General features: G+C 40.6%; 1 protein-coding gene across 1 annotated transcript in view; it reads left to right on the top strand.

Moving 5' to 3' along the window:
• The first annotated feature begins 8837 nt into the window (after window positions 1-8837).
• The window catches only part of slc26a10 (solute carrier family 26 member 10), a 30627-nt gene continuing 19329 nt past the window's right edge, over window positions 8838-20135 (top strand). The window contains exons 1-4 of the mRNA XM_034172400.1: window positions 8838-9247; window positions 11659-11769; window positions 19639-19796; window positions 19902-20066. Of these exons, the coding sequence (XP_034028291.1) occupies window positions 8989-9247; window positions 11659-11769; window positions 19639-19796; window positions 19902-20066 (693 nt within the window). The 5' untranslated portion in view covers window positions 8838-8988. The remainder of the gene's footprint in view (window positions 9248-11658; window positions 11770-19638; window positions 19797-19901; window positions 20067-20135) is intronic.

Here is a 20135-nt window from a genome sequence, read left to right as displayed (position 1 = left end):
TCTGACTATCCCAATTTTTTTCACCAAACTCTTTCTCCTTATGCTTTCCCGAACATCTTTGTTCCACAACCAACTCTATTTGTGTTCCTTCCAATGCCCAGACACCCAGTACCTTCCGAGCTGTCTCCCTTACCACATCTGTAGTACTTTTCCAAAGAGAGTAAGAGCTTCCACCATCTGATCCTTGGTGAAGCTCTTACTCTCTTTCTCTTCTTCACCTCTAAAGTCATCCTACAAACCACCATCCGATGCTGTCTGGCTACACTCTCTCCTGCCACCACCTTACAGTCTCCAGTTTCTATTAGGTTGCATCTCCTACAAAGAGCGTAGTCTACCTGCATGCCCCTTCTCATACTCTTATATATCACTCTGTGCTCCTCCCGTTTCTTAAAGTAGGTGTTCACCACAGCCATTTCCATGCTTTTTACAAAATCTCCTACCATTTGCCCTTCCACATTCCTTTCCTTGATACCATGTCTACCCATTACTTCCTCATCACCTCTTTTCCATTTTCCAACATGCCCATTGAAGTCCACTTCAATCACCACTCTTTCATGATTAGGCACACTCTCCACCACCTCATCTAACTCGCTACAGAAATCTTCTTTATCCTTCGTCTCACACCCTACCTGTGGGGCACATGCACTGATGATATTCCTCATCACCCTGTTATTTTTCAACTTCACACTCATCATTCTGTCAGACACTCGCTTATCCGCCAACACACTCTTAACATACTCTTCCTTTAAGGTGACCCCAACACTGTTTTTCTTCCTATCCTCACCACTATACAACTTGAACCCACCTCTGATGTTCCTGGCCTTGCTTGCCTTCCACTTGGTCTCTTGCACACACAGTATATCTATCTTTCTCTCCTCCATCATACCACCCAGCTCTCTCCCTTTACCACTTATACAACTAACATGTAAAGTCCAGACTCTCACTTCCACTCTTCTAGATTTTCTTCTCTCCATCTGTCTCTTCTTCTTGTTCTTCGCCCAGCAGTAGCCGGATTTCCCCTGGCACCCTTTTGAGCCATAACACCAGATTGGTCTTTGTTAACCCAGGCCTTGCCCAATCTGTTATGAAGTCCATTTTGTAATCTGCATGGTTGTGTTGGCTTTGGAAATGTGCAAGCGAGCACACAGTCACACATATCAGTTCGATGTGACCGAATGTTTGTGGATTTACAATACACACACATTTTGAGGCAGGTTGTGGTGAATTATGTGACTGAATAAAACATGGGTGCCAGGGATCTCACTGACGTGATGTTTTGGGTGCTGAAAGGAAAAGGTGGGCCATATTTCATTGAAGATAAGTCATGTCTCAAGAACCACATCCGGTATAAGTTCATTGGTCTAGGTCCATTCATGTTAGGTCTGGGTGTTGGTCTGTGCAACAACAGAAAAGAGAGTACTGCATGCATTTTATCACGTAGCACCGCTGGCTGTGGGACTTCCCTTCAGAGTCTTGAACTGGGATTATGCCAGAGATGGAGTCCCCATTTTCTTTGTTCTGTACTCAGCAAAAGCATCAGACTTTCTGATTCAGTCATACTGTAGTACAGTTCTGTAGTACCTTTGTACTTACATGGGTCATACCGAGGACGCACTTCAAAGGCGACTCTCTTTTTGCTGTTAATTTTTGTGTGAAGCTTTGAAGATCAGCCAGTCAATGCTGGGTTAGTTTTATCTGTTTAATCTTGTATTTATCCAAAGCTCCCTTGTATCCACTCCTGTCTGACAAAGAAGATCTCACTCTGCACACACAATCTCTGATCAGAGTCAAGGTTTGATCCATGAACCAGACTGTCATGTGTGATTGAATTTCATAGGAGTCTCACAGGTACCAGACTCTTTCCTTCTGGCTACTCCACTTAAACACCCGCCTATTACAGACATCCATCCTTTTCGGAAATGAACTCCTTGCTGACTGAGTTTGAGGTTACACTTCACTGCAGTGACAATCTGACTTTGATCTTTTTATGTGGATCCCAGTGAAAAATATTGCATGAGTGAACTGTAGCTCCTCAAAGTTCCTACCTCCTGTGTAGCCCTCTGGAAGTAGCACATAAAGGTAAAGACGTCCGATTCTTCCAGTAGACATAAATACAATTTCTACACCAGTGTTTTAACTTAATTATTAAGTGGAACTTTCGTAAAACATATGATTTACACAGTGGCTGTAACAATATAAGTCATCATTTTTACAGATTAGTGTGTGATATGGCACAATTCATAATTATAGCTTAGCATCTCTTCATTATGAGAAAATGTCTCATCGTTGTTGCACACCTTATGAACAATGCCTTATGGGCGATACAAGTCGTCTCCAATCTGCACAATTATCTGCTAGCCTGCATGTATCCACCATCTTGTTTAAACCAGATTGTTTCTTGAGCTCAGCTGGGTAGTGTCGACATGGTCTGTCTCTGACACACTGACCTTTTATTCTGTCTTGTGTGATCCATCTGTGAATGTTGTTTGTACTACACCTTGCAACTTTGCCAAAGAGCCTCTGTACTTCTCTTTAAGAAACTCAGCAATCACTGGATTGCGCCAATCTCTTCCCTATTGCATTGGTTCTGTGTTCTGCATCTGATTTTGGCACTCTGGTTTTTGTATTACGCATTATTGGTTGTGTGCCATTGTCTCTTGAGACTGTCTCTTGAGACTTGACGCTGAACTTTCAATTCAAATGTAATCAATATGGTGCCAAATCAAAACAAAAGCTGATCCAAGGCACAACAAGTTATCCCCTGAGCAAGCACGTTGGCAACATTGGCCAGGAAAAACTCCCTCAGCTGTTTTTTGACAAAATCAAGCAGACCAGTCTCAGTGGGGTGACCATCTGCTTTTTCAATACTAATGAAACCAAACAGTAAAACAAAAGCGCAACAAAGAATGGACAAACATGCAAAGATAGAACTGTTGCTGCTAAGCAACCATATGCATATTTTCCTATGGTTGCAACAACCCATGGCTCAAATAACAACCAAGAGGTGAAGAGTAGAGTTCCGTAAAATAACTGGTGAGTCAATATGTGCACTGATGCCAGATCTGTCATTAAATAGGACATTCCCAGGTTTTCGTCCACATGACGATGCCTTACCCCATAGGAATGTTCCAGATCTCAGCAGATCCCACATAGATCATGCATGTCACAATCCTGGAAGGATCTCTAATGGTGGATGGGTGGATGGACGGACAGAAGATGGACAGACAGATGGACGGATGGATGGATCCATCAGTCCATCAACAGGCACAGACTCCCCACAGGCACCTATGTTCACAGCTGCTCTCCTGCTTCTGTCTGGAATGGAGTATATCCTCCTAGTACTGGGGGCTCCTTTTTGCCTATGCTCTCCATTTTCATAAATCATCCTATGATTCTATTCTCAAAATATTGCTTTCCTGGCCAGGTCTCGCTTGTAAAACAGATTTTGAATTGCACTGAGACTTGATCTGGTTATATAAAGGTTATATAAAAATAATCATAACTGTATCTTATACGTAATTAGGATTTAGAATATCATAATTGTGAGTGGTAATTTTGCTTATCTTGTAATCATCTTTGAGGGTCTCATGACTTCAATATACTCATAATTATCAGAATTTGTTTCATACTGATATAGCATCTCAAAAGTATCACTTAGTATCTCAAAATTATGACTTTGTACCTTGCACTGAAGAATTAGGATCCAATAATTATGAAACAGTATCACATCCATCTATTCTATAAAACTACAGACTCCATTTAACAGCAGTGTGGTAACCAAGCCATTAGTGTGCTTGTTTCCAAAGCAGAAGGTTCCTGGTTCAAGGCCACTCCTGCCAAATCTCTGTTATGTGTAGTTGTGGCAGGAAAGGCATCTGGGTTAAAACGTCTACCAAATTAACATGCAGATCCATCTTGGATCTGTTGTGGTGACCCCAAAGGGAGAAGCTGGAAGAACTTTCTTACACTACTTTTGTGACCCAAAGACTTTGGTAAACCCGTTTCTCATACCAAAACAGTACATCCACATGAATAAAGGAGTTTTTTGAAACTACTGATTTGAAGAATTTCTTTAAAAAAATACATAAATGATCTTTATTCGCAAAACAAGTCATATTATTACAGATATTTGGAATAAAATGCAGAGAAAGAACAGAAGATGCATTCAGTGCACAGCTCACCTGGCTCAGGGCTCTACTGTCACTCAAAGTGACCCTGATGCCACCTGATTATTTATGAATTTGTGTTCTACATACTTATTATAATTTAGATGAGTGAAGCGTCGCGCAGCGGCCCGAAACTCACTCATGGTACAGGGCATCCTAAACAGGAAGTACCAAAATTCAAGTCCACAGTAAAACAGGAAATGTTCAAATGTCAAACACTTCCTGACATGGGTGGAGCTAGAGTGGAGGCCGGGGTTTCAGTGGACTCTCCTAAAATCTGATTGGACACAGATGATTGACATGTCACAGCACCATACGTCTGGTTGAAAGAGCTGCATTTTCAAATCAGTGAGTCACACTGACTGCTAGGTTCCTCCTGTCTAGTAGTTTGTGCTGTGTACCACAAAAAGTTCTAATCCACCTTAGAAAAAGAAAAATGTTTGCTCCAGATTTGAACTGAACACGTCGTTTGAACTATGGACTTCTAATGACGCCAAACTTATATTGGTGAGTAAACGACCGTATTTTATGCCAGAAATGAGGTCCAGGTTGTTAAAAGCAGCATTTTTCCTTTAATTCAGGTTGCCTTATATACACGTTTAACCTAACAGAAAGCAGCTGCTTCATGTTGGCTTATTAGTGCAGCAGATAACTGAAACAATCCTTCAAATGGTGATATAAGCATTAAATTCAGCACAAATACAACTGGAGCAAAATTAATGGAGCAGCTTTAACTTTTGACCCCAGTACAAACTGAAACTGACCTTTGTCACCATTCTAATCATGTATCATTCTTATCACTTATCATGTTTACATCCCCTGACTTGTCTAAAGAAAACTGCCAATAAAACTGATTATTATTTACAGGTTTTATCAAGTTTTAGAGATTTGCTTTCAGTTTGAGTTTGAGGAAGATAATTTTAGAGATTTTTGTTCTTTATTTTTTGGTTTTTCTTGTATTTTAAATGGCATAAACAAATTAAAATGTGTGAAATTCCAAGTGTTCCAATACTTTTGGAGGGCACAGTATGATGAGTGCAAAATCGGTGTGTATTATTACTGTTTTGTTTAAGAATGTTTAATTTTCTCTGTTGCTGCACTTTGCGTCAAATCATAGTCATATCGTATATCATATTTATATGACAATATTGAGATACAATAATTTGGCCATATTGTAGAGCCCTACTGTCAACTAGCAGAAAACTTTTAATGTTAATTTACATCTACATTTAAAAAATGCTTAAAGTGGCAGGGGGTTAAGAGGCCTGTAATTAGGGTGGTTCATGGGGTGGCGCCCCCCAAAGCTGAAAGGACGTCACAGAAAATTTTGTTTCTCATGGTCTGACAGTCCTTCGAGTGCCTCTTTGCAAACTCCAGACGGGGCTGCCATGTGCCTTTTACTAAGGAGTGGCTTCCATCTGGCCACTCTACCATACAGGTCTGATTGGTGGATTGCTGCAGAGATGGTTGTCCTTCTGGAAGGTTCTCCTCTCACCACAGAGGAATGCTGGAGCTCTGACAGAGTGACCATCGGGTTCTTGGTCACCTCCCTGACTAAGGCCCTTCTCCCCTGATCACTCAGTTTAGACAGGCAGTCAGCTCTAGGAAGAGTCCTGATGGATCAGAGCGTCTTCCATTTATGGATGATGGAAGCCAGTGCCACTGTGCTCAATGGGACCTTCAAAGCAGCAGAAATGTTTCTGTAGAGGTGGTTCTGCTGGCAACAAGATTTTGAACCAATTGGAGACCCCTACTGCAGGACTATGGTAGATCAGAGAATAGAACATTGTAGTAATCTAGTCTAGAAGAGACAAATGCATGGATCAGAGAATCTGCATCAGCCAAAGACAGGATGATACAAATCTTCGTTATTTTTCGCAGGTGGAAGCAACCAGTCCTCGTGATATCTCTAATGTGTCAGTCAAAGGACAGCAAGGGATCAAAAATCACCCCAATTTTTCTCACTTTGTCAGTGTGATGTATGACACACGAGCCTAGATTAAGCATTAGCTGGTCAAACTGATGACAATGTCTTGCTGGACCAAGGACCATTATTTCGGTCTTGTCCGAGTTTAAAAGTAAGAAATTGCTGGGCATCCAACTTTTCACTGACACAAGGCAATCCTCTGAAGACTTTATGTCTACGAGATTACCAGCAGTTATCAAATTGTAGAACTGAGTGTAATTCCATAATCCTGCAGTATGTGCCCAAGGGGTACTATATAAAAGGAGAAAAGCGGGGGGACTAAGACAGATCCAAGTGGAACCCTGCATTTCATGTCACCAAGGTTAGAGGTAGTGTTGATGTATAGAACACAATGAGAGCGACTGGTTAGGTATAAAATGTCAACCATGCAAAGACATTCCCAGTGATCCCAAAATGATTCTCCAGCCTATCAAGTAGAACACAATGGTCCATTATATAAAATGCAGCACTAAAATCTAACAGTAACAGAACTGTAGTGGTGTCTGAATTCACTGCAAGCAACAGATCATTTACCACTTTAGTGAGAGCTCTCTGTGGAATGATGCATTCTAAATGCAGGCTGCAGTGGCTCAAAGAGATTATTCTCAGTAAGGTGGTCAATGAGCTGCTGTGAGCTACTTTGTCAAGAATCTTAGAACAAAATAATAGATTTGATATTGGCCTATTACAGACCATTCCTTTGACTTCATGTTTGGTTTGTGCTCTGACATGCAATGTCAACTGTGGGAACTTATATTTAGACTGGTATGTGCCTTTCCAAATCATGTCCAATCAACTGAATTTACCCCAGGTGGACTCCAATGATGCTGTAGAAACATCTCAAGGTTGATCAGTGGAAGCAGGATGCACCTGAGCTCAATTTTGAGCTTCATGGCAAAGGCTGTGAATACTTATGTATATGTGATTTCTTAGATTTTTTTTATTTTTAATAAATTTGCAAAAAAAAAAAAAAACTTTTTCACATTGTCATTATGGGGTATTGTGTATAGACGTTTGAGGGCAAAAAATAATTTAATCCATTTTGGAATAAGGCTGTAACATAAAATGTGGAAAAAGTGAAGCACTGTGAATACTTTCTGGATGCACCGGATGCTTATATCTGTAATCATGATTTAGTATCTTATAACCTAGCATCTCATAACTGTCCAAAATTACCTCAAAATAAACAGTGGCTTTGGAAATAAAATAAATTGACAAACAAGCTCAATTTAAGATATTTTGAAACCACACCCATATTGGGATAGACAACAAATGAAGAAGTGTTTATGTAAATTCATACAAAATCCTTTGTGCAGGGTTTGCATGGAGGCACCACAGTGGTGTCTGAGTTTTAGAAAGTAACTGCTGTGAAACAGTCAGAAAGTAACAGTTTATTACTCTGATTTCATACATTCTGTGCAAAAATAGCCCACTTCTCTCACTGACAGCCACACCTGCTCCTAATCCATCATCAATCCAGCATCCACCAACTATCCAGCAGGTGGAAGACATGTCTATGGACCAATATTATATTGGCAAAACAACATAGATGATTGATTAATATGGTGTATCAAACTTGATCCAATTTTATTGTGTTCATCCTCATATAATCGTTTCAATTTGATGCATTACAAGATGATACGCTTATTGTTTTAAGATCAAATCAAATCAATTTTATTTATATAGCGCCAAATCACAACAAACAATCACCCCAAGGCGCTTTATATTGTAAGGCAAAAGCCATACAATAATTACAGAAAAACCCCAACAGTCAAAACGACCCCCTATGAGCAAGCACTTGGTGACAGTGGGAAGGAAAACTCCCTTTTAACAGGAAGAAACCTCCAGCAGAACCAGGCTCAGGGAGGGGCAGTCTTCTGCTGGGACTGGTTGGGGCTGAGGGAGAGAACCAGGAAAAAGACATGCTGTGGAAGAGAGCAGAGATCAATCACTAATGATTAAATGCAGAGTGGTGCATGCAGAGCAAAAAGAGGTGAATAAAAAGAAACACTCAGTGCATCATGGGAACCCCCCAGCAGTCTAAGTCTGTACCAGCATAACTAAGGGATGGTTCAGGGTCATCTGAGCCAACCCTAACTAAAAAGGAAAGTTTTAAGCTTAATCTTAAAAGTAGAGAGGGTGTCTGTATCCCTGATCTGAATTGGGAGCTGGTTCCACAGGAGAGGAGCCTGAAAGCTGAAGGCTCTGCCTCCCATTCTACTCTTACAAACCCTAGGAACTACAAGTAAGCCTGCAGTCTGAGAGCGAAGCGCTCTATTGGGGTGATATGGTACTACGAGGTCCCTAAGATAAGATGGGATCTGATTATTCAAAACCTTATAAGTAAGAAGAAGAATTTTAAATTCTATTCTGGAATTAACAGGGAGCCAATGAAGAGAAGCCAATATGGGTGAAATATGGATTATATATTGCAATCATGATTTAATTGATCATAATTTGGACGATATAATAATAATAATAATAATAATAATGATAACTTAATGTGTCATAACTGTGAGCAAACCCTAGTTATTAATGAAGAAAAAGTGAACTGGCACAAATGTATATTTTTTTGTTAATATCCTGCCAAATTTCTTTTAGCTTTAGGACCCAGAGGATTATTGCGGTCATCCATCCCTAAAAAGCGCGCTGGACAGCAGCACACCATTACGTGGTCCGAAAAGGATTTTGAAAAAAAAAAAAAAAAAAACTTCTTGAAGAAGAGCTTTGAGCCATGTCATTGGCTGAGCGCCGTGCGACAGGAAAATGGATTTTGAGGTCAGGACAAAATGTGCTGCATCTGTCCTACAGCTGGTGTGGTGAACTGTCACTTATCAGAGACTGTTCAGGGACATCATGAGCGCTTCTGTGGCCGTGTACAGGAGCATCTACACGGAAGACCGCTTCAAACAGGCCTACGGCTCAGAGCCCAGCGGGCGCGGGCGGCTCCTGGACAAGCTGGCCGGGACGTGCAGGTGCTCTCAACGAGCGCTCCTTCACCTGCTCAGAGAACGAGTGCCCGCGTGCGGCTGGCTGCCCTCCTACAGGCTGAAGAAATGGATTCTGGGAGATACGATAGCGGGACTCACAGTCGGTATACTTCACATTCCACAAGGTAAATAAACATGACATTGTTAACTGTTTCACTGTGCAGCTGTTGCCAGTGTGCTGGATTTGGCACGATACAAATACATTGAACTCCATACCGTTTATTTATTTTGAAGTACAAAATGGCTTATTCTTCTTGTTGTCGTTGTTAATAATAATAATAATAATAATAATGTTAATAACAACAGCAACAGCTATTGTTGTTATTATTCACAAGTGTAAGTAGCTTTTTTTAAAATGAAAAATAACTCAAAGTAGTGCAGGTAAAAAAAAGTCAAAGTTTATGTAGTGGCAATGTACTGTACAGCCTGTGCTAATAATAGTAATAATATAATAATAATAACAGTAAGAATACAACTATTGTTATTATTTGCAAGTGTAAGTTGCTTTTTAAAATGAATAACTCCAAATAGTGCAGGTAAAAAAGTCAGAGTTTATGTAGTGACAATTACAGAGTACACTGCTATAATAATAATAATAATAATAATAATAATAATATTAACGTTGCTGCAGTTGCATATTGTCAAATAACAACAGCATCAGTTATACTATTATGTTATTATTATTTATATAACAGCTGATTGGATTCTTGTCATTTGGTTGATGCTTTATATGTCACGTGACATGGGTTATTGTCCCATTTATGTTGCATTGCATTTAGAGTGCAATTTGATTCCATTAGGGTACAAATTTGGTTCCATACATTTGGTACCATTGCACTCTGTGCACACGCGCGCGCACACACACACACACACACACACACACACAAAACAAATCCACTGCACTATAAGCTGTCTGGAGGCAGAGCTGTTAGGAGGAAGTTAGAATGAAAAGATGGACTAATTTCTGATGTGATTTTTTTTCACTGCACAGTGGAAGTACACAGACTTTTTTGGGGGGTGAGCACACGAAGTTGGTACATGCTATTGTGGACGACATCGTCAGAATTTTTTTTGGACTCGAATTTAAAGTTCATGTTGTCCTGTTGATGTCAGACGTGATTTTTCATTGGAGTGAGGATTGTACACAAGCTCTTTTTCTTTTTTTTTCTGGAAGTACACAAAGTCAGTGCAGTGATGCACCAAAATGTAAGTCCCTTTTCTGTTGTATAAATGAATATAATATCAAATGACAAGGATCTGTTTTAGCCATTATATAAAACAAATAATGAATGTTTTTACATTCTTTCAATGGAATGAAATATTCATTCCATTGAACTCATAAACATTCATTATTTGTATATTGTTGCAAATAACAACAACAGTAAGAATTTATTATAATTGTTATTATTAGCAAGTGTAAGGTGGTTTTTAAATAACAAGAAGTCCAAGTATTTCAGATAAAAATGTCAAAGTTCATGAAGTGACAGTGTACTGCATTGTTTGTACTACATAGTGTACATTATTATTATTATTATAATAAAAATAATGATATTGATGTTGTTACAGTTGTTGTTGTATGCAGCATCATTATATGTCATTGCACACAACAACAACAACAGTAATCAGAACAGCTCTTGGAGCACGCACATGTCATGCATTACCGCATCCACCACATATGGAACTGCCTTGGGTCTGAGACAGAAACCATCCAGGCAGACAACAAGTCCATCTGCTCTCAAAAGTAACCATTTATCTGCTGCATGCAGATTAAATGTGGGAAGGCTCCTGGTATTCTCCAGTTGCTGGGTCCTCAACACTGAGGCACTTCACTGAGCTGGATCATGCACAAAGGAAGGTGGCACATGTCCAAAATGTCATTCCTTTGCAATGTAAGTGATAGTCCTAATCTTAGACTCATTAAGTAACCATTTCTTTGACACAATCGTTCCAATGGTACCCAAGGATCCCCAAAGACACCTGTTACCAAAGACATCTAGTTGTCATCTTAGGTCACTGCTTAGAATCCAAGTCTCACAACCACACAGTAAGACAGGAAGCACCAGGACCCCAAAGACTTGGATCTTTGTTCGCCTGGAAAGTAAACAACATTGACACAAAACTGTCCAGCGACCTCATGACTTCCTACACTCTTTACAGGCATGTGCTGGTCTCAGGTAGTAGTCATAATAATAATAATAAGTATTATTGTTGTTCTGATGGTATGCAAGTGTTGGGTGCTTTTAAAACAACAATAACAATAGTAGTGTAGATGGAAATTTCACAAATTATGCTGAGAAAATGTGCTGTATTGTTTCCACTGTACATTGTATGTTGTTTTTCTGTGATAACTGCATTGTTGTGGAGTTAATACAAGTATGATTAGCTGAACTGAACTGCAGTGTCACATTGTCTTGCTTCATTCTTTCAAATATGAGCATTTGAAAGAATGATTGATTTATTGTCTGAATTCTCTGTAGAGATGGGTACATTGTGTTCATTCAATAATTGCTTGTTTGAATTTTCTTTCCCAAAATAGGAATGGCCTTTGCTTTACTCACATCCGTGGCACCAATATATGGTCTTTACACCTCTTTCTTCCCTGTGGTCCTCTATATGTTGTTTGGCACAGGTCGCCACATCTCCACAGGTAAGACTTGTGTGAAAATCACATTGATTTCATAAGTAAATAGTAGCAAAACAACAAACTAATTTTAGTCAATCAGAGCATGAATGTAATTATGCAATGCAATTCTTCAGTTATTTTAAAGTGATGCATAATAAAATTTCAGGTTTTATTGTTGTGTCTGTTACAAATTGATTGTATTTATGATAAGACTTTATTGATCCTACACAGGGCAAATTTACTTGTTACAGCAACATAGCAGTGATCAAGAAAATATGTAAGCAAGTGGGGTACAAATAAGACTAAAGTATTTACAAACTACATGAAGCTATGTAAATTATATAAATACTGTGTATAGTAATTGCACTGGGAATGTAGCTGCACTGGAAATTTAGCGGGTATGAATTTAAAATAAAATTATAGAATAAGTTAAAGAATACAGAATAATACCAACCAAGGTCTTGCTGAGCAACGAGCTAGGAGGAAGGAGCGACAGCAGCAGCCTCAGCAGGCATCACAGTACACGTGCAGCAAATGTAGCAGAGATTGTCACTTGCGCATTGGTGTAAAAAGTGTAAAAAACAAAACAAAACAACAAAAAACAAAACAAACTGGATGCTACACCATCATCTCTTGCAGACAGACGGATGCCAGGAGGATGGACAGAGTAATAATATAGTATTCACACAGACGCACTCACATATAGATGTTAGGATGCTGCTATGCAAGGCGCTCACTGCACACCAGGAGCAACTTGAAGATTAAGGACCTTGTCCAAGGGTCCATAGTGATTGTCTGGTTAGACTGGGGTTGGAACCGAGGATCCTCTGCATACTCTCATGAGCGGCAGTAGCTTAGCTTATGGAGAGCTAAAAGTGTACGCTCTCGTTTTGGCCGAACAACTAACCCGTTTCTGGGTATTCTATGTTAGGACATGCCTGTGGCATGTGCTTGATGAATTCCTGCGCAAAAAGTAGTTCCCAGACCTGCGATGACAGTGCACTTTCATGGGTAACAAAAAACATCAGGAGTATATTTGGCACAAGAACTTGTGTATCTCGTGTTTTTCCGCCTAAATGATCATAAGCCAATACTCACACTCATCCAGCAGCATCTTCTCATGTCAGCAAATTAAGCGCTGGGTCAGGCGAAAGTAGTCCGGCAAGCTGTCCCACAATGCCAAAATAGCAGAGATGTCGCTCCAACGAGAGCGGTACGCTGAGCAGGGTGGATCCTCTGGTCTGAAGCCCTCTGTTTAACCACTAGAGCATCACTTAATGCAGTGTGGAAAGGACATGCAAATAGTAGCAGATAAGAACAGTAATGACAATGATGTTGTGATGAGACCCGCATCATTGCAATTTAAGATGGTGGCATAGTAAAGTGTTATAGAATGAAAGACCTTATACTGCCACAAAAGTATTGAAATAGTGAGCACAAAATGTGACCCCAGTGCAGACCAAATGAACAGAGCTCTTTATTGTTACTATAATTAGCCAAAAACTGCCTCACCTTGTCTGGGGGGAGAAACACAGGAACCACTTCAAAAGCTCTTCAGCTTATCTGAGGGGAAAATCAGTAGTGTAATGAAAAAGCAACAAAAACAAAACAAACAAAAAAAAACAAGCAAAGATCAATAACCAGAGTTCTCAATAGCAACAGTCTTTCAAGTTATTTGGTAGTAGAGTTACCCAAAACACAGATGGAGTTCAGTAGCCAGAGTTCCCAATAACTACAGTCTGTCACGAGGTGGGACGAAGTCACTGTAAAGTAATTCTCAAGTCATCATTCTGCCAGTCCCAAGTCAAGTCTCAAGTCAGCTTGCAAACAATTGTTGGTCATTATGACTTGATACTTGACTTGTGACTTGCTGATTCATGACTTGATGGTGACTTTGTCCCACGTCTGACAGTCTCTCACGAGGTTGGGCAGCAGAACTGCTGGTATCCAAAATACAGAATCAGTTTAGTAATGAGAGATTCTTACACACAGAGCCCAAAACTTCAGGCAAAAGACACGAGGCTAGAATGGCAACAAAGGTCTGCATAATGTGGAATCAAAAACAGCAACTGGAAAAAAACACTATAACAGTAACTAAGAATATGGCAAATGGCACTGGAAATGCATGGAAAATGCTTTATATTCCAGCCAATACTGCAGCAGAGGGAGACACTAGTGACAGAAGATTGGCAGTTGGGATCAAATATGGAATCTCTGATTGGACATGGGAGATGATGACAAGTCAGACAGATAATACCAGAGGGCTGGTATAGAAAAGGACACAAGAGGGAGCCAGACACCAGAGGGACAGAGAGAAAGAGTGAGTGAGTGAGTGAGTGAGAGAGAGAGAGAGAGAGAGAGAGAGAGACCAGGCCAATGAATAATGAAACAGAACTAGTGACATACCAGAGACAAATGAAACAGAAATGACAGTAAGACAGACTATGAACCATGAGGGAGAATTAACCAGAGAACAACAACAACAACAAAAAAACAACACAGAGAGAATAACAGCAGAGGCAGCATAATCAATCAATCAATCAATTTTTTTTTTTATATAGCGCCAAATCACAACAAACAGTTGCCCCAAGGCGCTTTATATTGTAAGGCAAGGCCATACAATAATTATGTAAAACCCCAACGGTCAAAACGACCCCCTGTGAGCAAGCACTTGGCTACAGCCCTAACTATAAGCTTTAGCAAAAAGGAAAGTTTTAAGCCTAATCTTAAAAGTAGAGAGGGTGTCTGTCTCCCTGATCTGAATTGGGAGCTGGTTCCACAGGAGAGGAGCCTGAAAGCTGAAGGCTCTGCCTCCCATTCTACTCTTACAAACCCTAGGAACTACAAGTAAGCCTGCAGTCTGAGAGCGAAGCGCTCTATTGGGGTGATATGGTACTACGAGGTCCCTAAGATAAGATGGGACCTGATTATTCAAAACCTTATAAGTAAGAAGAAGAATTTTAAATTCTATTCTAGAATTAACAGGAAGCCAATGAAGAGAGGCCAATATGGGTGAGATATGCTCTCTCCTTCTAGTCCCCGTTAGTACTCTAGCTGCAGCATTTTGAATTAACTGAAGGCTTTTCAGGGAACTTTTAGGACAACCTGATAATAATGAATTACAATAGTCCAGCCTAGAGGAAATAAATGCATGAATTAGTTTTTCAGCATCACTCTGAGACAAGACCTTTCTAATTTTAGAGATATTGCGTAAATGCAAAAAAGCAGTCCTACATATTTGTTTAATATGCGCTTTGAATGACATATCCTGATCAAAAATGACTCCAAGATTTCTCACAGTATTACTAGAGGTCAGGGTAATGCCATCCAGAGTAAGGATCTGGTTAGACACCATGTTTCTAAGATTTGTGGGGCCAAGTACAATAACTTCAGTTTTATCTGAGTTTAAAAGCAGGAAATTAGAGGTCATCCATGTCTTTATGTCTGTAAGACAATCCTGCAGTTTAGCTAATTGGTGTGTGTCCTCTGGCTTCATGGATAGATAAAGCTGGGTATCATCTGCGTAACAATGAAAATTTAAGCAATACTGTCTAATAATACTGCCTAAGGGAAGCATGTATAAAGTGAATAAAATTGGTCCTAGCACAGAACCTTGTGGAACTCCATAATTAACCTTAGTCTGTGAAGAAGATTCCCCATTTACATGAACAAATTGTAATCTATTAGAGAAATATGATTCAAACCACCGCAGCGCAGTGCCTTTAATACCTATGGCATGCTCTAATCTCTGTAATAAAATTTTATGGTCAACAGTATCAAAAGCAGCACTGAGGTCTAACAGAACAAGCACAGAGATGAGTCCACTGTCTGAGGCCATAAGAAGATCATTTGTAACCTTCACTAATGCTGTTTCTGTACTATGATGAATTCTAAAACCTGACTGAAACTCTTCAATAGACCATTCCTCTGCAGATGATCAGTTAGCTGTTTTACAACTACCCTTTCAAGAATTTTTGAGAGAAAAGGAAGGTTGGAGATTGGCCTATAATTAGCTAAGATAGCTGGGTCAAGTGATGGCTTTTTAAGTAATGGTTTAATTACTGCCACCTTAAAAGCCTGTGGTACATAGCCAACTAATAAAGATAGATTGATCATATTTAAGATCGAAGAATTAAATAATGGTAGGGCTTCCTTGAGCAGCCTGGTAGGAATGGGGTCTAATAGACATGTTGATGGTTTGGATGAAGTAACTAATGAAAATAACTCAGACAGAACAATCTGAGAGAAAGAGTCTAACCAAATACCGGCATCACTGAAAGCAGCCAAAGATAACGATACGTCTTTGGGATGGTTATGAGTAATTTTTTCTCTAATAGTTAAAATTTTGTTAGCAAAGAAAGTCATGAAGTCATTACTAGTTAAAGTTAATGGAATACTCAGCTCAATAGAGCTCTGACTCTTTGTCAGCCTGGCTACAGTGCTGAAAAGAAACCTGGGGTTGTTCTTTTCTTCAATTAGTAATGAGTAGAAAGATGTCCTAGCTTTACGGAGGGCTTTCTTATAGAGCAACAGACTCTTTTTCCAGGCTAAATGAAGATCTTCTAAATTAGTGAGACGCCATTTCCTCTCCTGTAGCTCCTCTGAAAAAGGAGCTACAGCATCCAAAGTTGTCTTCAATGAGGATGTAAAACTATTGACGAGATACTCTATCTCACTTACAGAGTTTAGGTAGCTACTCTGCACTGTGTTGGTATATTGCATTAGAGAACATAAAGAAGGAATCATATCCTTAAACCTAGTTACAGCGCTTTCTGAAAGACTTCTAGTGTAATGAAACTTATTCCCCACTGCTGGGTAGTCCATCAGAGTAAATGTAAATGTTATTAAGAAATGATCAGACAGAAGGGAGTTTTCAGGGAATACTGTTAAGTCTTCTATTTCCATACCATAAGTCAGAACAAGATCTAAGATATGATTAAAGTGGTGGGTGGACTCATTTACATTTTGAGCAAAGCCAATAGAGTCTAATAATAGATTAAATGCAGTGTTGAGGCTGTCATTCTCAGCATCTGTGTGGATGTTAAAATCGGCCACTATAATTATCTTATCTGAGCTAAGCACTAAGTCAGACAAAAGGTCTGAAAATTCACAGAGAAACTCACAGTAACGACCAGGTGGACGATAGATAATAACAAATAAACTGGTTTTTGGGACTTCCAATTTGGATGGACAAGACTAAGAGTCAAGCTTTCAAATGAATTAAAGCTCTGTCTGGGTTTTTGATTAATTAATAAGCTGGAATGGAAGATTGCTGCTAATCCTCCGCCTCGGCCCGTGCTACGAGCATTCTGACAGTTAGTGTGACTTGGGGGTGTTGACTAATTTAAACTAACATATTCATCCTGCTGTAACCAGGTTTCTGTAAGGCAGAATAAATCAATATGTTGATCAATTATTATATCATTTACCAACAGGGACTTAGAAGAGAGAGACCTAATGTTTAATAGACCACATTTAACTGTTTTAGTCTGTGGTGCAGTTGAAGGTGCTATATTATTTTTTCTTTTTGAATTTTTATGCTTAAATAGATTTTTACTGGTTATTGGTGGTCTGGGAGCAGGCACCGTCTCTATGGGGATGGGGTAATGAGGGGATGGCAGGGGAGAGAAGCTGCAGAGAGGTGTGTAAGACTACAACTCTGCTTCCTGGTCCCAGCCCTGGATAGTCACGGTTTGGAGGATTTAAGAAAATTGGCCACATTTCTAGAAATGAGAGCTGCTCCATCCAAAGTGGGATGGATGCCGTCTCTCCTAACAAGACCAGGTTTTCCCCAGAAGCTTTGCCAATTATCTACGAAGCCCACCTCATTTTTTGGACACCACTCAGACAGCCAGCAATTCAAGGAGAACATGCGGCTAAACATGTCACTCCCAGTCCGATTGGGGAGGGGCCCAGAGAAAACTACAGAGTCCGACATTGTTTTTGCAAAGTTACACACCGATTCAATGTTAATTTTAGTGACCTCCGATTGGCGTAACCGGGTGTCATTACTGCCGACGTGAATTACAATCTTACCAAATTTACGCTTAGCCTTAGCCAGCAGTTTCATATTTCCTTCAATGTCGCCTGCTCTGGCCCCCGGAAGACAATTGACTATGGTTGCTGGTGTCGCTAACTTCACATTTCTCAAAACAGAGTCGCCAATAACCAGAGTTTGATCCTCGGCGGGTGTGTCGCCGAGTGGGGAAAAACGGTTAGAAATGTGAACGGGTTGGCGGTGTACACGGGGCTTCTGTTTAGAACTACGCTTCCTCCTCACAGTCACCCAGTCGGCCTGCTTTCCCGGCTGCTCGGGATCTGCCAGAGGGGAACTAACGGCGGCTAAGCTACCTTGGTCCGCACCGACTACAGGGGCCTGGCTAGCTGTAGAATTTTTCACGGTGCGGAGCCGAGTCTCCAATTCGCCCAGCCTGGCCTCCAAAGCTACGAATAAGCTACACTTATTACAAGTACCATTACTGCTAAAGGAGGCCGAGGAATAACTAAACATTTCACACCCAGAGCAGAAAAGTGCGGGAGAGACAGGAGAAGCCGCCATGCTAAATCGGCTAAGAGCTAGTAGCTGCGCTAAGCTAGCGGATTCCTAAAAACACGCAAAGTGAATAATGTGTAAATAATTTAGAGGTGATTCAGCAGAGGGAGTGCTTTAGTTAAGGCATGTTAAGACTACACTGGGGAAACAAATCGTTATCTAGATAATTAGATCAATCTAACTGCACAGATTAAACAGCTAACAGATACAGCAAAACACCGCTGTGCTCCGGAACAGGAAGTGATACAATACCGCAGTGAGAACCAACCAATAATGTAGTGACTAAATCAGAACATGACCCATAACAATAACAACAGGGAAAACTAATCAGATAATGTAAAGATAGACTAGCATGGGCAAGAAACCAAAACACCAAAAAGTGACCTACAACAAGTCATTGTGCCAATCCCTCAGTAGCGCAGAAGATGGTCTCTTGGTCAATTGCTGGACTGGATGGTGGAACTGGAGATGACTGAACAGGCTCAGTCTTGATGCGTACTGTTTCTGACAGTGTGCATCAAGTGCAGTGTTTAAGACAGTATACTTGGTTGTTGCAGGAAGCTTCTGCTGGCCAGAATCTTGCCCTGTCTCCTTCCTCTTTGTCCTCTTCTCCTCTGTGTTGTTCATCCACATTTTTCCAATGACTTCCATTCCTGGGTGGATAATTGCTTGCCAGTGGGCTTGCATGTTCTTCCCAGGTCTTCCAGTGAATGGAGCAGCTCTTGAGGTTGTGCTTAAGGAGGTCCTTGTAGTGTTTTTTTCTGCATTCTTGTGGACCATTTTTCTTTGCTCAACTGGCAGTAGGAGATGTGCTTGAGAGGTCAGCTGTCATCCATCCTAAAGATGTGACCCACCCACCCGAGCTGGCTCTTGATGACCCATTCGATGCTCTGGAGCTTGACCTCAGCCAGGACGGTAATATTAATACTTATTCTCACCTGACGCGGAGGATACTCCTTACACAGTATTGGTGGGGCCCCTTGAGGGTGTTCAGGTGGTGACATTAGGTTTTACTGGTATCAGATCTGTACACCAGGGTTGGCATGGTGATGTTTTTTTAGGTGAGGATTTTTATCTTGTGCTGAAGGTCTCTGTTGTTGAAAACATGAGTGCGAAGCTGGCTGCAGGCAGTTCCTGCACACTGGAGTTAGTGTTGCATTTTGTCATTGATGTAAGAGTTTGATGGCACCTGATTACCTAGGTATGGAAACTGGTTCATGTTGTGAGACTGTCCGTACAGGTATAATGGTAATACTCCTTGGTTGTGTCTTGATTTGAATATCAAGATGCATTTAAAAGTTTCCCAAAGTCAATGAACTTACATATATTTTTTTCATCAGGTACATTTGCTGTGGTGAGTCTGATGACTGGTTCTGTGGTGGAGCAACTGGTTCCAACTCCCCTGGAGATGAACTCGAGTTCTTCTGAAGCAGCCGACTTTGAGGTCCAGAGGATTGGAGTGGCCTCTGCTGTTGCCCTGCTGTCAGGAATTATCATGGTAAAGCCTGCACATATTAAAAACTGTCATTTGGGATAATTAAAGCTTTGACATGCATTTTCTAAACACAGGCAAATCATGATTTGTATCTCTCTCATGCACCAGCTCTGCATGTTTGGTCTTCAGCTGGGCTTCCTCTCCACCTACCTCTCGGAGCCGATTGTTAAGGCTTTCACCAGTGCTGCTGCTTTCCATGTGACTGTCTCGCAGCTGCAGAGCATGCTGGGGCTGCGGATTCCTCGCCACACTGGGACTTTCTCCCTTTTCAAGGTAGGCCGTGTTTTTAAGAGCGTCAAATGACAGTGTCCAGGTGGGCTGGTGGTCACAGATTTGTATGTT

Source organism: Thalassophryne amazonica, chromosome 6 (assembly GCF_902500255.1).
Source record: "Thalassophryne amazonica chromosome 6, fThaAma1.1, whole genome shotgun sequence".
NCBI classification, from domain to species: domain Eukaryota; kingdom Metazoa; phylum Chordata; class Actinopteri; order Batrachoidiformes; family Batrachoididae; genus Thalassophryne; species Thalassophryne amazonica.
This window is presented reverse-complemented; position numbering and strand designations above follow the sequence as displayed.